This window comes from Eumetopias jubatus, unplaced genomic scaffold (genome assembly GCF_037043125.1).
Source record: "Eumetopias jubatus isolate StellerSeaLion01/CBP00866 unplaced genomic scaffold, mEumJub1_p1.0 scaffold_9, whole genome shotgun sequence".
NCBI classification, from domain to species: domain Eukaryota; kingdom Metazoa; phylum Chordata; class Mammalia; order Carnivora; family Otariidae; genus Eumetopias; species Eumetopias jubatus.
Window position 1 is genome coordinate 8426824 of NW_028274815.1, and position 21607 is coordinate 8448430.

General features: G+C 46.8%; 1 protein-coding gene across 3 annotated transcripts in view; it reads left to right on the forward strand.

Annotated features, from left to right (window-relative positions):
- Positions 1–341: 341 nt before the first annotated feature.
- The window catches only part of ATP6V1C2 (ATPase H+ transporting V1 subunit C2), a 51020-nt gene continuing 29754 nt past the window's right edge, over positions 342–21607 (forward strand). For 2 of the 3 annotated variants that reach the window (XM_028099442.2, XM_028099443.2), the window contains exons 1-2: positions 390–518; positions 2868–2935. In XM_028099442.2, coding sequence (XP_027955243.1) covers positions 390–518; positions 2868–2935 — 197 coding nt within the window. Of the gene's footprint in view, positions 519–2867; positions 2936–21607 lie in introns of all 3 variants that reach the window. The other variant, XM_088026160.1, reaches the window with a different exon arrangement.

The window sequence follows — 21607 nt, forward strand, 5'->3', positions numbered from 1 at the left end:
CCATTTGCATTGTGGTGTCAGGAGAGGGGGAAGTCAAAGGGACAGCAATCTGGTTCTCCCCAGCCGTCTCCCCCAACCCTTAAAACCGGTCAGAACCACCGTATGGATGGCTTGGGAGTCTTTGTGGAGCCCTGAGGGCTTTCAGAGTTGAGATAAGAAACAGCTCGTTGCTTTGTGCATATGGTGTCCTTGGAGCTAGAGAATCTGAATTGGAAGGTCAAAGGGGCAAAGAATGGAAAACGGTAAAAGCAACACATCCTGGAGAGGATTAATTCTGAGGGAAGGGAGTGGTGAAGGAGTAGAGATACTTGACACTTGTCTCCTCCTGTTTCTGTTTGTGTATGTTGCTGTGGTTCTGGTCAGTAACTGGATAAAAGAAGGTGGGAAGCATGTCGGAGTTTTGGCTAATTTCTGCCCCTGGTGATCAGGAGAATTTACAAGCTCTGGAGAGGATGAACACCGTAACCTCCAAGTCCAACCTGTCTTACAACACCAAATTCTCGATTCCTGACTTCAAGGTAAAATGCTGGAGAGAATGAAGGAGGTGATGGGTTGCGGTGGGTGGGTGTGTTCTGGGAAGCCAAGGAGAAAATAACAGGGCAAAGACAGCAGTGCTGAGGATCAGCCTGGGGGTGAGGATGCACAGGGCAAGTCAGTGGTCTGGATGGGACTTGACGCCATAGCCCAGTTAGTTGTGGTTCCTCTGGACTTACAGACACAGGGCAGGATGAACAGGGAGAGATGGGTGTGGTGGGTAGCAGTGTCCTCAAAAAGTGGGAAGAGCATTTTACACACCTGCGCCCTTGTGAGTTGTTGTAGGATCCCTCGGGTTTTGTCTTTGACATCTAAGGCAACCAACAATACAGTTTAAATGTGCAGGTTTGGAGAGCTTCAGCGTCGGTAATACTCTTTACCTGGAGCAGGGTGGGAAATTCCGGATCCCTCTGGTACTGGTGGGGAGGCAGGAAGGAAATGTAATGATAAGTGGGCGGATGGCAGAAAGAGATACGACAGGAAAGAGATAGGAGTCTAAGGGCTCTTGCAGGGGAGAACAAAGTTAAAATGAAACAAATGTGAAAGAGGAGCAAGGTGTGTACAGTCCTTTTGCTTCAGAATAGTCGAATTTTTGCGGTGCTTCCTAAGATTGCAAGTTCCTAAAAGGAAGAAGCTTGAGGCATTTTTTGATGACACCTGTGCAGATGCATTGTGGGTGCTAGAGGGATGGCGCCACCCAACTGCCCAGAGGCCCCTCTTGTAGCAAACTGCCATATAATCTTCTTTCAAACCTCAGTCCGCCCCTGTGCCCTAAGAGCTGCGCCATCAGCACCATAGTGATGCTACTCTGTTTGCTAGTGCTCATTGAGCGGTACGTTGGGGGCCAGGCCCTTCAAACGCATCATCTCGAATCTTTACCAATCCCACGTGATAGATCAGGAAGGGCGGAGAAAGGAGACCAGGGCTGCAGATCCGGTAAGTTATGGCAGCACTGGTTTCTGAACCCATATGTTGCTGCCTGTTTCATACCTGCCCCTGTTTGTCTGGTGACCCCCGCTGTGAGGGTTAGGGAATCAGTGTGCACTCACCGCTCTGTGTAAGGCAGCTTGTTAGATGGGAGGGAGCAAACAGAAGAGACAGGTCCCTCGCCAAAAGATGCTCAACAACAAGTTACTTGAAAAGAAGCAACTTCACGTATTAGAGATAACCGGGCCTCATCATTTCCTAATTACCTTTTTTTTTCTTTTTTAAGGTTTTACTTACTTATTTGACAGAGACACGGCGAGAGAGGGATCACAAGCAGGGGGAGTGGGAGAGGGAGAAGCAGGCCTCCTGCCGAGCAGGGAGCCCCATGTGGGGCTCTATCCCCAGGACCCTGGGATCATGACCTGAGCCGAAGGCAGACACTTAACTGAGCCACCCAGGCGCCCCCCTAATTACCTTTCTTAAAGTATTTTTTTTAAAAAGTATTCTTTTATGAGAGTATAGTTGACACACAGTGTTAATGCTGATTACTTTTTAATGTCTGATTGGTGGTTGGTGACACGAAAACAGAGCCTTTCCTTCTGGTTCCGGGGACTAGCTCTTTAAATACAGTTTTAGACTCTGTCATACTTGTCACATTAAGAAGCGGATCGGTACAAGTAATCTGAAAAGAAAAGGACTCGCGTGAATGATGAGGTGGGAGGGGGCGCTGACCCTCTGAGCCTGCGGGATTGTTGTTAGTAATAGCAAAGGAGAACGGAGACGGATTGTTGGACATCTTGGGGGAGAAAGGCTTTAGAAACAGCAATTTTTTTTTTTAATGATTTTATTTGGAGGGGAGAGGAGGGGATGGAGTAGAGGGGGAGGGAGGGACATAGGCAGAGGGAGAAGCAGGCTCCTTGGCTCCTTGTTGAGCAGGGAGCCCAGTGTGGGGCTCATCCCGGGACCCTAGAATCATGACCTGAGCCGAAGGCAGATGTTTGACTGACTGAGCCACCCAGGTGCCCCAGAAATGGCAGCTTCTTTGACTTGCTTTCTGGTACATCTCCTCAGCTATGGGGATTACTCACATGACTGGCAGACCGCCATTCTAAGAAGAAAATGAGCTGGGATCTCACAATGACACGGTGGTCACTCCTTCCTATGGCAGATATAGGACAGTTTATCCTGCTGGCAAAAATAATGATGATGATGATGATAATAATAATAACTTAGAAAATATCCCCCATCCACTCTCTCAACAGCTCTTTCCATTTTCCAGTTCGGCCATTGACCAAGAATAACTAAGGAGAGATGGAGGTTAGAGAACTCCTTGCACTGTTGTTGAAAGTGACCTACGCTTCTCTGCCATAAAGCGTGAGCCTCTAACTTCTTCATGATCTTTCTAGGTGGGGACCTTGGATTCCCTTGTTGGCCTCTCCGATGAGCTGGGGAAACTCGATACCTTTGCTGAAAGGTAAACTATTTCTTATTTACTGCATACAAGTGAGAATTGGACATTGTTGTCAAAGGACACAGTGCTCTTGCTTTGGCTGAACCCGTATGTGTCCAAACCTGGTCCTCGAAGTCGCATGAGGGCACCGGGTCCGCAGCAGCACATGCCGTCCCTCAAGTGGTTTGTTTGTTTGTTTGTTTGTTTTTTCCCCCGCTGGAGGCAGCGTTTTTTAGGGGGCTGCCTTCAAAATGAAGAGGACTCTGGCATAAGGTACTGAAACTTTTAGAAAAATAATTGATGCCATTTCCCCCCAGGCTTTTACATTTTAAGGTTCTTTGTTTGGTTTTGTGTTTGTAAAAGATTCGAAGTGCAGACAGAAGGCTATCAATGACAAGAAGTTTCCCTCTCGTCTGGTTTCCGCTTTCCTGTTCCCTCACTTTCCCTCTCTTGTGGCAACATTATTACCATTTTGGGGGCACCTTCTGGAGACAGCCGGTACATGTATCATGGAGTATGAATATATTTTGAAAAGTAGGTTTACACAAATGATAGCATATATCCTGCACCTTGATTTTTTTTCACCTATTCCTGTATCTTAGAGATAGTTTGGTGTCAGTCCATCACTGAGCTTCTCTACTGGGCTGTATTTGCTTGAATAGAGGTGCCCTGATGTACTAGTATTTCCCTGTTGATGGACATTTAAGTTTTCTAGTCTTTTGCTATTACAAACAAGCTGCAATGATGGTCCTTTCTTCTACTTCTTTGTGCAGTTGTGAGAGTGGGATCATTACACGTTGAAATGCTGGGTCAAAGAGTATTCAGTGTAAACTTGTACAGATATGCCCACATCACCTCTCCAAGGAATTATTCCTATTCACATTCCCACCAAAAGTGTGTGTATGAGGACAGTTTAAAGTCTTAAAGTCATTTATTTTTTTAATTGTTACAAATCTGGTACATAATCACTGGAAAATACAGATGGACCTTAGAAAAGCATGAAAAAGGAAATACAAATCACCAGGAATTACACCACTCAGAGAATGCCACTGGGATATTAATGTTGTATTTGCAGTAGATACATCCAGTTTTTTTCTACACATACTCATGCATGCATACATGGATAATGGTGACATCATGTTATACATATTTTATTATTATTTTTAAAGATTTTACTTATTTATTTGACAGAGAGTGACACAGCGAGAGAGGGAACACAAGCAGGGGGACTGGGAGAGGGAGAAGCAGGCTTCCCGCCGAGCAGGGAGCCCGATGCAGGGCTCGATCCCAGGACCCCGGGATCATGACCTGAGCTGAAGGCAGGCTTCATGACTGAGCCACCCAGGCGCCCCATGTTATACATATTTTATAACTTGCTTTTCTCTTCATATCTTTTTTTAAAGATTATTTATTTATCTGAGAGAGAGCAAGAGCGTGAGTGGAGTAGGGGCAGAGGGAGAGGGGAGAGAAAATCCCAAGCAGCCTCCATGCCCAGCACTCAGGAAAAGCAGCAGTAGAGGAGGTCCCGAGAAATCTTCAAACACCCAAAGATAGAAACAGCACTCACTTCACACATGAAAAGGCAAATGTTCAGGCCCCACCTCAGACCGAATCAGAAATTCTGGAGGTGGAGTCCCGTAATGTATTTTTTTTATGGCGGAGAGAGGCAGAGAGAGAATCTGAAGCTAGCTCTATGCCCAGTGCGGAGCCCAACTCGGGGCTCCATCTCATGACCCTGAGATCGTGACCTGAGCTGAAAGCAAGAGTCAGACGCTCTTGGTTGACTGAGCCACCCAGGCGCCCCTCTCTTCATCTTTTATACTTTGGATCTCACCATTGACTGTTCTACTATAATGTTATACCACAGGGATTTGCCATAATTTATCTGGGTGTTTTAAAATAATAACCCCCAGTTTGGGTGCAACTGAAAATGTCTTGTTTAACCAGTGTCCTCATTTGACTGAAACAGAATGCAGAGGGAGTAAATGAGCAAAACAGTCCAGGCAGGCCAGGTCATGACCAGGACACAGACCCAGGGCCGACTGCTTGATCTTGCCGCTTCCATAGAGGGTTTCAGATTCTCAGGGTTTGTGGACGTTGCTGTTTTTTCTTTCCAGTGCTACGGTGATACGATGTGTCACTGCCTTTTTAAAGCATTTTTATAGGCGTCCTCGTGATCGCACTTCGACGATTCTTCATCTGCAGGTTGGTGCCATGAGCTAGAAATTAGGGTTTTCTGGGTTCTGTTGCTGCTTTGTTAGTGATACTTGCTACCCGTGGGATGTTGCTCTAGCCACAGAAAGGCAGTCCTGGTCGCCAAGTCATTGGCAGCACACCGTCTTTGAAAAACAAAACTAACCTTCGGCTTTCTTATCTGTAAAATGGGATAATAGTGAACCCCTCTGTTGCTTTCACGGTAGAATGAAGGGGAGTAAAATCGTGTTACATCAAGTATTATCAAATCCTAGGACACGTGTTATGAAAAATTAACCTCCGAGCAAAACTGGCTTGATCCCTAAATATCAACTCCTTTCTTTGGCAGTTCTGCTCCACGGGGAGTTGGGTCTGACAGCCACAATGGAGGCCAGCCCACTGCCCTAGGCCAGAGACGGCTTTCGATTTTCTCAGCAGCCTTGACACACCACAGCATGAGGCCGTGCAGTGAGGAGCGGCAATATAGCCTTGAGAAAGTGTTTCCAGGCCTACTGCAGAAATGACAGCTAGTCAGCGTTTTACCTTCCTAGACTTCTCTAGACCCTTCTAGGTCCTTCTTTGGTACCAATTGTCTGCCCTAGTGCAGGTCCTGGAGCCTGTTTTTTATTCCCCAAAGCTGCCTCTAGCTCTAAAATTCTGTGATCCTGGATTATTACTTCCACCTTCCTTTTTCCTTTTTCTTTCTTTTTGCCTTGTTTTTGTTCATGTTCTGTTCCGTCCCTGGTGGTTGCACAGTTCGCTTGGGCTGGTGGCATAGCATGTGTTTAAGAAATAACATGAAAATGTGTGAGCAGGCAAGGTTAAGGCTATATCATTGTGAAACAGATAGAACCGATAGGAATTGAGGTGTTTTCAAAAACCAGGGCTAGGCGTGGTGAGAATGGCTATGCATTGTTTTATTTTTCCTTGTGGGTATATAGTCTCAAGAGCCTTCCTACGGTGGGGGATGGGAGGGAGGAAAATCGTGTGATCTGAGCACCCCGTATTTCTAGTATTTATCTAGTCCAGGAGCCAGGGTACCTTGTCTTAGGAGTTCATGCTGGAACTTGGAGTAAAACAATGGGATACGCTAACCCACGGGCTTCAGGTCATTGAAATGCCCTGCCTGATTCGTTAAAGGGGACTGGGGACTCGGGTGTTGTTAGATAAATAAATGCTAGCCGGCTATGTAGCCCAGGCAGCGCAAACCTGTCAGCACTGCTTCTGGCCAGGAGAACAGAGGAGGGGCGAGAGTTTTCAAGGTGTATTGTTTCCATATCCTTTTATTATTTATTTACTTGGGGCACTAGAGTGTTTTTCCATGTAGCTGGAAGGCAGGTTTTGGTTACTGCCTTTTTTTTTTTCTTTCTTTATTCCCCATGCTGCCTTTGTTAATTTACTCTGTATTTACCCTGTAATTTGTGAACATTTGAGAAACCAAATGATTTTGTTGCCCCCCCCCCCCCACCATTATCACTGTTGGAGTTCTTCCCAGGGTCTTCGCTTCTTTTGCGATGCGGGTCGAAGTATTACATTTCACAGGTGCTTCGGCACTCAGACATACCCCATGGGTTCCTGGGGCACACTGGTGACTGTCGCTTGCCCCTGAGTACTGTACCTGGCTTGTGGAATAGTTGGTGGCTTTTCTTTACCCCTGGGGTTCCACGAAGTTGACTGAGGGTTAGCTCAAAGATGTGGATCACAGATTATATATCTGAGTGCCAATGTCTGCTTAATGATGCAGATCTTAGGGAATGGGTTCTTCTAAGGGCTTCCAAAATATATATTCTGGAATATATATTTAAAAATATAAATATAATATAATTTAATTTAAATATAATTTAAATTTAATATAATATAAATATATATTTAAAATATATATTTAAATATATTTTAAAAAATATAATTTAAAAAATTACCCTAGCTGCATGACATTTCTTCAGTTCATTAGACAAATAATCAGTTGAATGCCCCTTAATGCTGTGTGCCTTTCTAGACTCCTCAAAGCTGCTTGGCAGCCCTTCTGTAGGTGTTCGCTGTTCTCCTCTTAATGACTGTTTCCAACCTCCGCCTCCCTGTAAACCCCCATTAACACCTGTCATGCTGCTCAGCTCGCCCAGACTCTTCCCCCGCCGCCCCACCTCCTGCCTTCAGACCTGCTGATCTCCCCTGTCCGGGTACGCCCCCTCCTCCATGGTGCTTACTGCAATGCACGCGTGCATTTTCTTGTGGGATCATTTGCTTAAATACCAGCCTTCCAGCTAGACTCTAAGGTCCCTGAGGCTAGTCATTGGCACACTTAGATCCCTTGCACCTGTAACATTGTAGGCCCTCCAAAACCAGCTGAATGCATGAGTGGGAGAAAGAATCGAGAAATATTAGAACTGCGCACAGACCCTTAGAGAGCGAATCTAACGCCTTGGTGTTCCATATGAGGAACCAAACGTGCCCAGAGGGATGCGCCTAGAAAGAGCTGGAATGGCTCACGGCAGCAGAGGAAGGATAGAGCCTTGATCCAGATTTCACCAGTCATCATCGTTATGATTTTTTTTAAATACACACATTTTAAAATGTCTTAACTCATGTCTTATTCATTGCTCAGATAATTAACACTGACATTTTACAAAGTATTTGTAAACATTTAAAAATTTAAATGGTATACAAAGGTAAAAAAAGAAAGTTGCAGTTTACCCCAGGTGTTCTCCCCATAGGCAATCCTTATGAGGGTTTTGTATAATTCTTCCTTGGTAAAACAAAACAAAAAATACACATACATTCATGCTCCAGCCCTAATATTTACGAACCTTGAAACACCTTACTAGGAGGTTATCTACTAAGCACAGGTTTGTTTGTTTGTTTGTTTTAATTTAGATAAATCCCAAGCATGTAGGACAGAACCTTTCACATGGTTGGTGCAAAGATCCTGTTGATAATTCATTTGCGATTACACTGAAATTAGGGGGGATTAACGTCCTTACCATTGGGAGTATTTCCATGAGCACAGTGCATCTTTCAGTTGACTTTTTTTTTTTTTAAAGATTTTATTTATCTATTTGACAGAGAGAGACACAGCGAGAGAGGGAACACAAGCAGGGGGAGTGGGAGAGGGAGAAGCAGACTCCCCGCCGAGCAGGGAGCCCGACGCGGGGCTCGATCCCAGGACCCTGGGATCACGACCTGAGCCGAAGGCAGACGCTTAACGACTGAGCCACCCAGGCGCCCCTCTTTCAGTTGACTTCTCTTTCTTGTTGCTCTGGAAGAGAGCTTTCGTGTTTCATTCAGCAAAGGTCCTGCACAGTATCTCATTGACTCTTCTCCCCCCAATTTTATTTTTTATGTAGTTGCTATTAGAAATGAGATCTTTTCTTGAAATGTTTACTGTTTATAAATAGGGATTTTTCATGTCTTAATTTCATGACCCACAAACTTAACTGAATTTCCTTATTGAGGCTAAGGTGAGAGGCCAGAGAGTCTGACTCCAGAGTCCAGAGTTAGGTTAGGATTAGGATTAGGGTTAGGGGTTAGGGGTTAGGGTTAGAGAGAGTCTGGCTCTAGAGTCCTCATTTTTAACCACAATATTAAATGGGTCTGTCGTGTGACAGCGCAAAATTAGAAAGACGTATCGGTGTAAAAATGATGATGGCTTCGTAAAAAGAATTTGGAAATTGTACTCTTTTCCATATTGTTCACAAGGCATCCATTAGCCACAGGGGACTTTTGAGCACTTGAGGGGTAGCTAATTAAATGAGATGTGTAAAGTATGAAGCATCACATTTCAAAGACACAGTACCCGCCCCCCCAAATCCTAATACCTGTTGAAACAATAATATTTTGGATATTGGGTTACATAAAATACATTAAAATTAATTTCACTGTTACTCTTTTTAATGTGGCTACTAGAAATTTTTATTTATTTATTTATAAAGATTTTATTTATTTATTTATTTGACAGACAGAGACACAGCGAGAGAGGGAGCACCAGCAGGGGGTGTGGGAGAGGGAGAAGCAGGCTTCCCGCGGAGCAGGGAGCCCGATGGGGGGCTTTATCCCAGGACCCCGGGACCATGACCTGAGCCGAAGGCAGATGCTAATGACTGAACCGCCCATGCGTGCCTATAGAAATTTTTAAATGACGTGTGGCTCAATTACCGTTCTCTTAGACAGGGTTGGGCTAGAGCTCTAGACAGAGCTGCTCACACACACAGATGAACGCCCTGGGGATCTTGATAAAATGCAGATTCCGACTCAGTGGGTCTGGGCTGAGCCTGGGACTCTGCATTTCTTACAAGCTCCGCAGTTACACCTGGCATGCCACTGCCAGACCACTTAAATCAGTGGCTCCTAAACTGCAGTGTGCCTCAGAATCATCTGGAAGATTTGTTAAGAAATAGATTACTGGAGGGGCACCTGGGTGGCTCCGTCAATGTCCGACTCTTGATTTCAGCTGGGGTCATAATCTCAGGGTCGTGGGATCGAGCCCCGCATTGGGCTCCTCGCTGGGCATCGAGCCTGCTTAGGATTCTCTCTGCGCCTCTCTCCCCCATACAAAATTTAGATTACAGGACTCCACGTCCAGAATTTCTGATTCGGTAGGTCTGAGGTGGGGCTTGAACACCTGCATTTCTTGGGACCTCCCCTATTGCTGCTTTTCCTGAGTGTCCCATGGGTGCCTAGGATGGTGCATTCTCTTGTTCTCATTGTCTAGAGCTGATACGTATTTATAGGAACAACAGTTAGCAAGGATTTTCATATCTGCTCTATCCACGCTTTCATACGTGTTGCAGTTTTCCGCTCGTGCTCGAGGCACGAAGGCCATGACAGTTGTCACTCCACTGGGGCTTGTCACTTGATGGTGTGTGTGCCTCAGTCCTGTTTTCTGTGTGGAGTTGCACTCCACCCTGTTCTGGCGGCTGCCTTTCACCGAGCCCTTGTTGTGTGCCAGGTGCGGTATTAGGTGCTTCTCATTTCTCTTATTTCCTCACGAAGTCTTTGCCACCGTCCTTGGAACCGGGTGGATATCCACCCATTATAAATGAGAATATTGAAGTTCCCCGAGTGAAGCTGCTTGTGCAAAGTCATGTAGCCGATGAGCGTGTCCGGTCTTAACCTGGTCTACCTGCTTCTGTCCCAGGCCTCAGCCAGGGCAGTTCACTTGCCCCCTGCCTGCCTGCCTGCATCCCTTCCTTCAGGCCCTGCTGTGACGCTCTGCTTTGCCTGAGGTGACTCAGGCCCTGACGGTCCCCCTCCCCCCACCACCCAGCTCTCCCAGCAACTCTCACCGAACCAGAAGTCGGGCCAGCAGGGAAGGAATGTCGGTCGGCTGCTTTATATGCAGCAGGCCTGGGGTCAGGGGCAGCTGGAGGCCACTTTGTGAAATCCACAAAATAACCCTCTAGAGGCTAAATTTAGTATAAGGCACTTATTTACATCTTAGATCTTGACCAACTCCTGGGACCCATGGCTCCACCCTCGTCCAGACCTCAGCCCAACCACGTTGGTTTGCTCGGCCCTCTGTTGGCTCTTCACACCTCAACTAGATGGAAGCCACTTAGCCTTTTCTTGTTCTCAAGAGCTTAAGGGGCAGCTTTAAATGGTCCTTTTTTGGAATTGGCTTCATGTCCTAAGTGAGTATCATTCTCAGCAGACAGAGTACGTATATAGGGTCTCCTCTCTGGGGCCCCTCCCACCTCAGTTGAAGGCTCGTGGGCCCACGCACCTGCTGCTCAGGCATCTGGTGTTCCTTCCAGGCCCACGGTCCACTTGGGACTCCAGTAAGGATGGAGCCCTGTGGGCACCACCTTCCAAACTGGGCCCGTAGCCATCCACGTCTCGGCATGTCCAGAGCCACATCTTCACACAAGGCACCTCCCCCCCCCCCCCCCCCCGTATTCCTGCAACAAACTCCTCCCCCGCCAAGCCCTGCTTCCCACTGAGCCACTCTCCCCGTGGTAGCCGGCGTCGTCTTTTTCAAAACACCCCGTCACATGACTTTGGTGCTTGAAACCTTTCTGTGGCTTTTCCAGTGCCTTCCATATAGAATCCATGCTCTGGACCCTGGCTTCCAGAGCCCTAACGAGTCGGGCCCTCAGATGCTCCTTCATGCACCGCCCCCACCACCACCCTCGCTCCATCGTGCTCTGGGTCACGCTCAAACTTCCCTTGACCCAGAAGGCCCCCCCACCCTTGCAGGGCGGCTTCCTTCTTGTTATCCCCATCTCAGGTTAAATGTCACCTCCGTCAGAGCGCCCTTCTCCAGCCTGGCTGTCTGCCTAGTCCTGCCAGGTCACCACCCTGTTTTGATACTTGCATTCCATATGCCACTATTTAATACTTTTCTTGTTTGTCTTTGCTTGTTTCCTGTAGAATATAAGCCCCAAGAAAGCAGGTTCTGGAACAGCGCCTGACTCATAGTGGGAGCTGAGTAAACACGGACTGAATACATGTCCCTCATCTGCCCCATCAGAAGGTCACGGACCTCCTCTTTCAGCCTGTATGATCCCCTGGGGACTTAAAAAAAAAAATACAGGTCCTTGGGCACCACCCCCCAGGGATTCTGATTGGGCGCATCCAGGGTGGGGTCCCAGAACCTGCACTTTATTTTATTTTAATTTTCTAAAGATTTTATTTATTTATTTATTCGAGAGCGAGAGCACAGAGGTGGGGGCAGAGGGAGGGAGAAACTTAAGCAGACTCTGCTGAGCATGCAGCCTGACGCACGCAGGGCTCCATCTCAAGACCCTGAAGTCATGACCTTGAGCTGAAATCAAGAGTCGGACGCTTAACCAACTGAGCTACCCAGGCGCCTTCGGAACCTGCAGTTTTGGGGGCTCAGGGTGATTCTGAGGCAGGCAGGCTGGAGATCGCGAGGAAGGCTGCTACTGTTCAGTGAGCTCTTTACGAGTTGTGACCCCATTTAATCTTGACGTGCTTCAAGGAAGTTGATCTCCAGGCCAGGGACTCTAAATGTATATTAAAAAGTTTATAATAAAAAAATTTTTATTTACATGCATCCAAGATAAAAAACAATGAGAAATCTCCCTTAATGCTGTCCCCCCACCCCCTCCCGTCCCCGGTTTGACCCCTTCCCTGGCCCCTGCTCAAGAAAACCAGCGTTATGAATTGCTTGGATACATTTTCGGTGCTTCCTAATGCAAACACAAGAAAATTTCGGTATTATATTTTTTTCTTTCCCCTTTTTAAATACAAAATAGTAATCCATACCTGCTGTTATGTATCTTGCTTATTTCTCACTTAGCAGTATATCCTGGGAGATTTCTCCTGTTGGTTCATAAGGAGCTGTCTCTCTTTCTGAGCTACCTAGCATTCCACATGGGGGAGGCATCATAGTTTAATATTAAGCAGCCCCAGAGATGGACACTGGCTTATTTATGTTTATGGGGAAGGGAGCTGTTACCAACAGTGCTGCAGTATATAATCTTGGCACCTATACTTCGCAGGGAAGGGTGTACAGGTGTATCTGCTTGGTGAATTCTCAGGAGCAAACTGCTGAGTCCGAGGGTCATGTGCTTTTGTAATTTTGATGGATGTTGCCAGATTTCTCTGCATTGACCATTTTGCATTTCCACCCGCATTGAAGAAGAGTCTGCATTTCCCTAAACCTTTCTCTTAAAATGTGTTGTCAAATACTGGGTTTTTATGAACTTGACAGCTCAGAAATGCTACCTGGGTATAGTAGCTTTTTTTTTTTTCCCCATTAATGGCTCTCTTTAGACTTAAATGACAAGCAATAGATAGCAGGTTTTCAAAGTGTCCAATCTGATGAGTTTTGAAATAGACACATCAGTGAAAGCATCACCACAGTCAAGGTAATGAACATATCCCTTCCCTGCCAAAAGGTTCTTTGTGCCCCTTTGTAATCAATTTCTTTCTCACAGCTCCTCCAACACTGATAGGCTTTCTGTCACTATAAGACTGCATCTTGTAGAACATTTATACAGTTAGAATGATACAGTATATACCCTTTTTTTTGGTCTGAGTTTTCCATTCCACATCATTATTTGAGGTTTACCCATGTTGTGTGTCTATTAACAGTCATTATTTACTGCTGAGTAGTATTCTGTTTCAGGGGTGAGCCCCAATTTATTTATCCATTCATCTGTTGGGGGTCATTTAGATGCCTTCCAGTTTGGGATATTTGTTTGTTTGTTTATTTGAGAGAGAGAGAGAGAGCACGCGCAAGTGTGTGATGGGGGGAAGGGGCAGAGGGAGAGGGAGAGAGAGAGAGAATCTCAAGCAGACTCCCCGCTGAACGTGGAACCTGTTGTGGGGCTCCATCTCACAAGCCTGAGAACATCACACTTGAGCCAAAATCAAGAGTCAGACGCTCAACCAACTGTGCCAGCCAGGCACCCTGGTTTTGGCCTATTAAAAAGAAAGGTGTTACGAACATTCATGTGTACAATCTTTGTATTGACATACGTTTTAATTTCTCTTAGGTAAATACCTACCCATTGAGGCAGTTAGGGTCCTGGACACACAAAGTGTGGGTACACACATCCCTTTTGACCCTCAAATCTTTGAATTGCTTCCTGACCCCGTGGGATGGACGTGGCTTGGAGGAAGGCCACATTGGGACCTTCTAAAGCGTGGGGTCCCATGTGGTCCCGGGACCTGGCCCCCTTATCATGGGCTAAACTTGGCTGTTTCAATTGCACTGAGTACTTAGTATTTTGTAGACATAGGGAATACCGAGTTGTTGTTGTTGTTTTTAAGGAAATGGCCATTCTTTTGGAAAGTTCACATTTTGGGAGATGGGGTGGATGAGTGAAGAGATCGTTTCAATCCTGTGTGATGCATGAACAAAACAAAGATGGCCTCGGACCATGCTGGCTCTGAGGAGCGCCGATCTAACACCTCCTTCCCGTCGTAGGCACGCGTCCATCCAGGCAGCATTTGCTGGGCGTCTGTGTATTTTCCAAGAACCACTGTATTTTTGCTGGAGCTAGTGGTGGTACAATTAATAATTTCTCAGAGACCTGTTTGTTTTGATGGGAGTACCCAGATAAGGAAACCAACCCTTTTGACAGCATCATAAGTGATGTGCTGGAGGGAAGTTTCTAGTAAGCCCCACAAGGGCAGCTCCTGTGGTCGTTTTGTTCACCGCTATCTCCCTGTAACACCACCTGGGACGTAATGGACACACTGTGTTTTTTATTGAGTGCAAGAAGCAACATGTCCTGGGCGGGGGTGTGACCCGACACTGTGTTGTGTTTGTTAGGGGTGACTTGCCACAAGGAGGGACGCTTGGGCTGTTATAAACGGTGAGTAGCATCCAGGTGGCTCAGGATAGCCCAGGTGCCTCCAGAAGGCTGGTGCGGGGAGGGCAGGGGTGGGTGGGTCGAGGAGGAGGAGGCCGGACAGGCAGATGTACTCCTTGGAAACTGTGCCAAGGAGCTTGCGCGTCAATATTTGAACTTCTCGGGAGACCGCTGACATAGTTTAAACACAATGGCATGCTAAACCATGTCGTTCTAGAGATTTGTCGGGTTGCCATGGGCGGCATGGATAGGAGGGGGCCAGGTTAGGAGAGGCAAGACCAGCAGAGAGGAGGCTTTCGAAGGGAACATGGAGAAAGATGGTGTGGCCTGCCTAGGACAGTGACCCAGGGCAGGGCTCGGACAGATTGTAGTAACTTTTAACATCCACCGGTGATGGAAAAGAAGGGTGCAGAGGCAAGGAACTGTGGAGAAGGTGATGACATCCATTGTAAAGGGCCAAGTCCGTCCTTGACATTCTCCAGGCTGGGTCTTCACCTTCAAAGCCAAGAGAAAGGTGGGGGCTTGTTTTTATTTTTTTTTATTTTATTTTAGTTTTTTTAAAGATTTTATTTATTTATTTGAGAGAGAGAATGAGAGAGAGAGAGCACGAGAGAAAAGAAGGTCCGAGGGAGAAGCAGACTCCCGGCTGAGCAGGGAGCCCGATGCGGGACTCGATCCCGGGACTCCAGGATCATGACCTGAGCCGAAGGCAGTCACTTAACCAACTGAGCCACCCAGGCCACCCCGGTGGGGGCTTGTTTTTAAAAATTAAGATACAACTCACACACTGTAATAGTTACCTCTTTGATGTGTACTATTCATTGGTCTCCATTATATTTACAAAGTAATGCAACCATCACCACCGTCTGATTCCAGAATGTGGTCATATCTCAGAAGGAACCCCCATGCCTGTCAGTCACCACCCACTCCCTCCTCCACTGCCTCCCCCACCCCTACCCCTCTACTCCACCAACCGCTGGTCATTGGCCACTCACTCTATGGATTTGCCCATTGGGGGCATTTCAGGCAAATAGAAAGCCTGGATATTTTCAGGGAAACCAAGAGAGGAAACGCCTTCCCTGCAGATTGGCCCTGAAATGTGTGTTGACGAGGTCCTAGAAGGTGATCGACTATGGGACGAGTCCTGTAGGGTTGGCTGGCAAGGCTCCACAGAAGCCCCAGCACCTCTGCAACATTGGGGAAATGTTTGCCTCAACAGTCTATTGCTTTCTTTTTCTTTCTTTTTTTTTTTTTTTGCAATTTGAGAGAGAAGAGAGAGTGAACGATAGAGAGAGCACAAGCCGGGGGGAGAAGCTGAGGCAGAGGGAGAAACAGAATCCCCATTCTGCAGGGAGCCTGACAGGGGGGGCTCGATCGCAGGAGACCTGAGCCGAAGGCAGACGCTTAACCCACTGAGCCGCTCAGATGCCCCAGCTGTCTTCTTACTTAAAAAAAAAAAAAAAATTCTCTTGGTGCAGATAACGGATTTCAATGAGAGGTTTTAAAAAAACTAGTTATTAAATTCAATTATTACTCTAAAATTGAGGTCTTGTTTTTGCTCCAGTCTGCTACCTAAGGGCTGTGTGCCCTCGAGTAGGTCCCCACCTCTCCTGGGTCTCCCTCCGTGCCCCACGAGACGATTCTGGGTAAGTGGCTTATATTCTAGTCACCCTTCCCAGGCATGACTCTTATGTCAAGGACTTGTTTGTTTGTTTAAAAAGATTTTACTTATTTATTTGACAGAGACACAGCGAGAGCAGGAACACAAGCAGGGGGAGTGGGCGAGGGAGAAGCAGGCTTCCCGTTGAGCGGGGAGCCCGATGCGGGGCTCGATCCCAGGACCCCGGGATCATGATCTGAGCCGAAGGCAGACGCTTAAGGACTGAGCCACCCAGGCGCCCATCATGTCAAGGACTTTTAATGGTGGGAGGGCTTCTTTCATTTTATTTCTCGTGGTAATAAAATATTTCATTCTCTTAGAGTACTACCCTGATTAATACCTTCACATAAAGCTTAAGCTTCATTTTTGGCTGTGTCCTACGGTGGAATTTCTGAAAGTGGAATGACTGGTTCGAAGGATATAGGCGTATTTCAAGCTGTTTGTACATACTGCTAAGTTGTTTACGGTGAGGTGGTGAGGCAGTGCTGTTTCATCATACCCTTGTCCATGTAGCGCCTTTGAAAACTTCTGCTGGTTTACCTGGCTAAATGCAAATGATGGGTGGTTGTTTTAATGTGTATTTCCTGGCTAACCAGCAAGAGGAAGCATATTTTCAGGGGCTCACCAGCCATTTTTCGTTCTGTTTCTGTGATTTGCCTGCTCTGGCCTTTGTCCATTCATCCTCTGGGGTGGGCTGCAGGTCGCACAGCTCTGGGGGCACTCTTCGCATTGTGTGCCCTGGGCCCAACTGGGTGTGAATGGGGCCCCTGCATTTGGGCATGGTGCCCGGGCTGCTTGGTGGATTGACTTTTCTAGAAAATGCTTCAGAACTCAAATTCCAGTCGCCCTTCTGATCCAGGTGCCCAGAGGACTGTCGCATGACCCCTAGAAGACTGCGGGACCCCAGAGCATGTCAATAACACTTAAGAACCAGGGGCCTTCCTTGTCCCCAGCCATTTAGGGACAAGGCCAGAATTCAAAGCATGGTATCTCTGTGACCAGAGCCCTCCAAAGCCGTCCAGAGAGGGGAACCGTCTCAGAGGCCTCACTGCACCTTTATTTTTACTAAAACAAAGTCACAGAATCACAGTCCAGTCACATGTTCCTGATGATTGCTGCAAGGCATGTTGATTTCTTTGTCCTTTGGCCGAGGAGGAAGCGGAGACAAAGGAGCAGGGTGAGGTGCCCAGGGGCTCAGTGAGTCACCAGTGGGGTGGAAGCTTCTGGGCCTCACTTCTCTGGGTTCCTGTGTGGCTACAGGGGAAGGCTGGGCAGATCAGAGCCCCTCCATCTGTGGGGTGTGCTTGGGGTTTTGGTTATTCAGAGAGGGACACATTGGCTGCTGGGGTGCTGAGAGTGGTTGGTGTGGCGGACGGAGGCTTGTGCCAGGGGCGGGGCATGGGGACGGTACTAGTTAATGTCAGGGTCACCAGCAAAGGGATCTCGGGCAAGGGTCTTGGTGTCTCTGAACCTCAGCTTCCTGAGCTCACTGTGGCCTTGCCTCGTTCGTCATTGGTTTATAGATACATACGTATATATGTACACAAAATGCCCGGGGCCCGAGGTCAGCTCACTAGGTAAAAGCTATTGTTACTCCTGCTTCCAAACCCTGTGGAAACTTCCTCTGCCCCTCCCTGCAGCCTGTGGGCCCTCTCCTCCCCAGCATGGAGTCATTTCTGAAAACCAGACCAACATCAGTCTGCTTTCACCTGAATTATCCAAAAAACCCAGGGAAGGGGGAGCCCTATGTTTCCCTTCCCGTGGATGCACTCAGGGCCTGGGAAACTGACAGCCACGCTCCCTTCATGGAGAACTGGGTGTGCGAGACAGCCCTTCTTCCCACAAGGCAAGGGCATGGGGCAGGTGGGGGACAGTCCTCGCGCCAAGGTGGGGTGCTGGGTCCACAGGGGTGCTCGGGAGGGAGGAAACACGAAGCTTTGCTGTGCATGGTTCCAGTGGGGCCACCCTTCAGGAAGAATGTCCTCTGTGCTTGGGGCCCTGGGACAGGGGCATTCCCGTGAGTGAAGCTCAGCCCTCTACTGTGTACGCATCATCCATCTGGGGTGGGCCTGGGCCCCTGCATGACAGATGGTCAGAAGAGCATGGGATTGCAGGAGGACAGGAGGTAGACAGAGATCTCAGGGGTCCCTGTCCCACTGGGCTCTCAGCTCTTGAGCCATCCTGTGTCCCAAGGGCCCCGGGGAATGGCCCCCTTGGAGCCCAGGGTCCGAAAATCAGCAGCGCTGAGAGGTGCCCCGTGGTGTTCTCAGAAAGAAAGAACAGCATTTTTTCTTTTTTTTTTTTTTTAAAGATTTTATTTATTTATTTGAGAGAGAGAACGAGAGATAGAGAGCACGAGAGGGAAGCGGGTCAGAGGGAGAAGCAGAGCAGGGAGCCCGATGTGGGACTCGATCCCGGGACTCCGGGATCATGACCTGAGCCGAAGGTAGTCGCTTAACCGACTGAGCCACCCAGGCGCCCCTGAACAGAGCATTTTCATTGCACACCTGGCCACAGGCAGCCCCCCTTCCCTGACACCTCACCCGCCAGGTTCCTAGCATCTGGATTCGGCCTGCCCAGCTCCTGAAGGCCTGCCCCCCTATCAGAACGCTACCTGCCCTGCCTCACACCTGGATGGTGCCTCCATCTTTCTCACTTACTCCCTGTGGCTCCCCATTTGACTAGCAAGATTAATTTGAAAGAAATCTCAACCAGCTGAGCGCAGGCGGCATGCTCTTGACTTAGTACTTTATATACTTTATTGCTCTGTTTTGTTTGCAACGCCATTCTTCTTTTTTTTATTATTAATACATGCTGATAATTTTAAAATCCAAATCCCCCCCTCTGCAAATCTATTCCCCAAAGAAAACCATTTCAACAATATAGTGCCAGTCTTTCTAGATTTTTCCATGCACAATACAAGTGTTTTTTTTTTTTTTATGTCTTTTTGTTTTGTTTTTACAAAAAGGTGACCATAACCACAGGTACTACTTACGATTTTCTTTCCCCCCTTTACTCCAAGAGGTACAGCCTTTCATGGCCATCCATAAGAGACCTTCCTCGTTCTTCTTGGGATACTTCTTGGTGCTCCATTACCACCACCTGGGTCCCTGGTTGGTACCACAGAGATGGCTTCCCGTCTTTACAGTCACAGACCAGGCCGTAGCACACATCTTTGCATAGAGGGTTTTGTGCACAGGAGCAAAGATTATCAGAAGAATCAATTCCCAGAGGTGACATACCTGGGCAGAAATATATTAAGTGTTAAAAACTTCTGATAGTTGCTCTGAAAATAACTCTGGTGAGTAGGCTGTACCAGTAGATACCTCGTATCAAGAGGGCATTGGTGTTCCGGTTTTCCAGGGTACTTGCCAGGGCTGAAATCATAAAGCTTTGTAATATGCCAATCTGATAAGTGAAAAATAATTCACAGTGAATGAGTTTGAGCTTTTATCCTAAATGTTTATGAGCAATTTGTTGCTCCCCTTCCAAGCATTTTACCTATGTCCCCCCCATTAGTGCCGATTAGCGATTTTGAGCATTTTGTCAGGTGCTTGTTGGCCTTTTATTTTCTTTGGAGAAATACCTATTTAAGTCCTATGCCCATTTTTGAGTGGAGTTTTGTTTTTATGTGATTGAGTTTTAGGAATTCTCTATATATGCTGGATATTACTCCCTTATCAGATATATAACAAACATTTTCTCCCATTCTGTGTGATGCCTTTGTATTCTGCTGATATTTTTGATGCACAGAGTTTTAAATTTTCGTCAAGTCCAGTTTCTTCTTTTCCTTGCCGGTGCTTTTGGTGTCATATCCAAGAAACCGTTGCCCAATCCAGTATCACGAAGCTTTGACCCTATGTTTTATTCTATAGTTTTATAGTTTTAGGTCTTTCATTTAGGTCTTTGATGTATTTTGAGTTAATTTTTATATATGGTGTGAGGTGGGGGTCCAGCTTCATTCTTTTATGTGTGGATATCCAGCTTTTCCAGCACCATGTGTTGAAACAGCTGTTCTTTCCCTATTGAATGGTGTTAGCACTTTTGTCAAAAATCACTCGATGATATATATAAGGGTTTATTTCTGGGATCTCTATTCTGTTCCATTAGTCTCTATGTCTGTCTTTATGCCAGTACCACACTATGTTCATTACTGTAGATTTATAGTAAGTTTTGAAATCAGGAAGTGTGAGTGCTTTGGCTTTGTTCTTATTTTTTTCAAATATTCTCCTGCTCCTTTCTCTCTTTTCTTCTTTTGGGACTCCCACAATGCATATATTGGTGCATTTGCTGTGTTCCACAGGTCCCTTAGGCTCTATTCACTTTTCTTCCATCTTTTTCTCTTTCTTGATAATTTCCAAGTTCTGTCTTCAAGTTTGCTGAGTCTTTCTGCCCAAATCTGCCTTGAAATATGTCTAGTGAATTTTTCATTTCAGTTATACGTTTCAGCTCCAGAATTTTTTTGGGGGGGGTATTATCTCTTTACAGATACTTCCATTTTGTTCATAGTTTATTTTCTTAAGTTTCTCCTTGTTTTCTCTTAGTTCTTTGAGCATCTTTAAAACAGTTGTTTTTTAAGTCTTTGGTAAATCTGCCATCATTTCTTTTTCAGAGACAGCTCATATTCATTTCTTTCTTTCCTCTGAATGGACCATACTCTCCTGTTTCTTTGCCTTGTGATTTTTTATTGAACACTGGACATTTGAATCTACTAATGTGGTAATTCTGGAAATCATATCCTCCTCCCCTGAGTTTGCTGGGGGTTTTTTTGTATTAGTTTTGTTTATTATTACTATTTTAAATTGTTACAGGCTGTATGCCAAGGATCAGCCTGAGGTATAAACTTAGTGTCCTCAGGTCTTTTCTGAGCCCTTCCCTGGATTTGAACACTCACTTTCTGATGTTCCCCAATATGCACAGTTGTTTTTGAATGTTAATCTTCGTGTCTGGCTCCCAAAATGGGAAAAAGAAAAATGAAGGGGAGAGAAAGACACAGGCTCTTTTAAGTCCCTTGGAAGTCTGTGTAGCTGAAGGGGGAGGAGTTTGTGGGAGTAGGCGGGGAGGGGTAACTACACTGACCACCCCGCTCTTTGTACCTCTGTGATCAAAAGCAGCCATCAGAACACAGATCCCCAGTATCTCGAGAACAGGGTCTTTTACGCCCACCCTGGCTCCTACAGATTGTGTGCAAGTTGCTCCAGGAACACACAGCGGCCTCCCATGTGGCTGAGGGTTTGGAAAGGGTTGCTGCTGCTGTGCTAAGAGCCGAAATTGGCCCAAATTAACCACAATTTATGGTTCAAGCCTTCCCCCTGGAATTTGCAAGCCTTCCGTAACTCCAGAATTCCTCTAGTTACATCAGCGAGACAGACACTGATGTACCCAAGACCCCAGTCAAGATTGGCTCAGTCATTGGGCATCTGCCTTCGGCTTGGGTCATGATTCCAGGGTCCTGGGATCAAGCCCTGCATCAGGCTCCGTGCTCCGCGGGGGACCTGCTTCTCCCTGTCCCTCTGCCCCTACTTGTGTTCCCTCTCTCGCTGTCTCTGTCAAATAAATAAAATC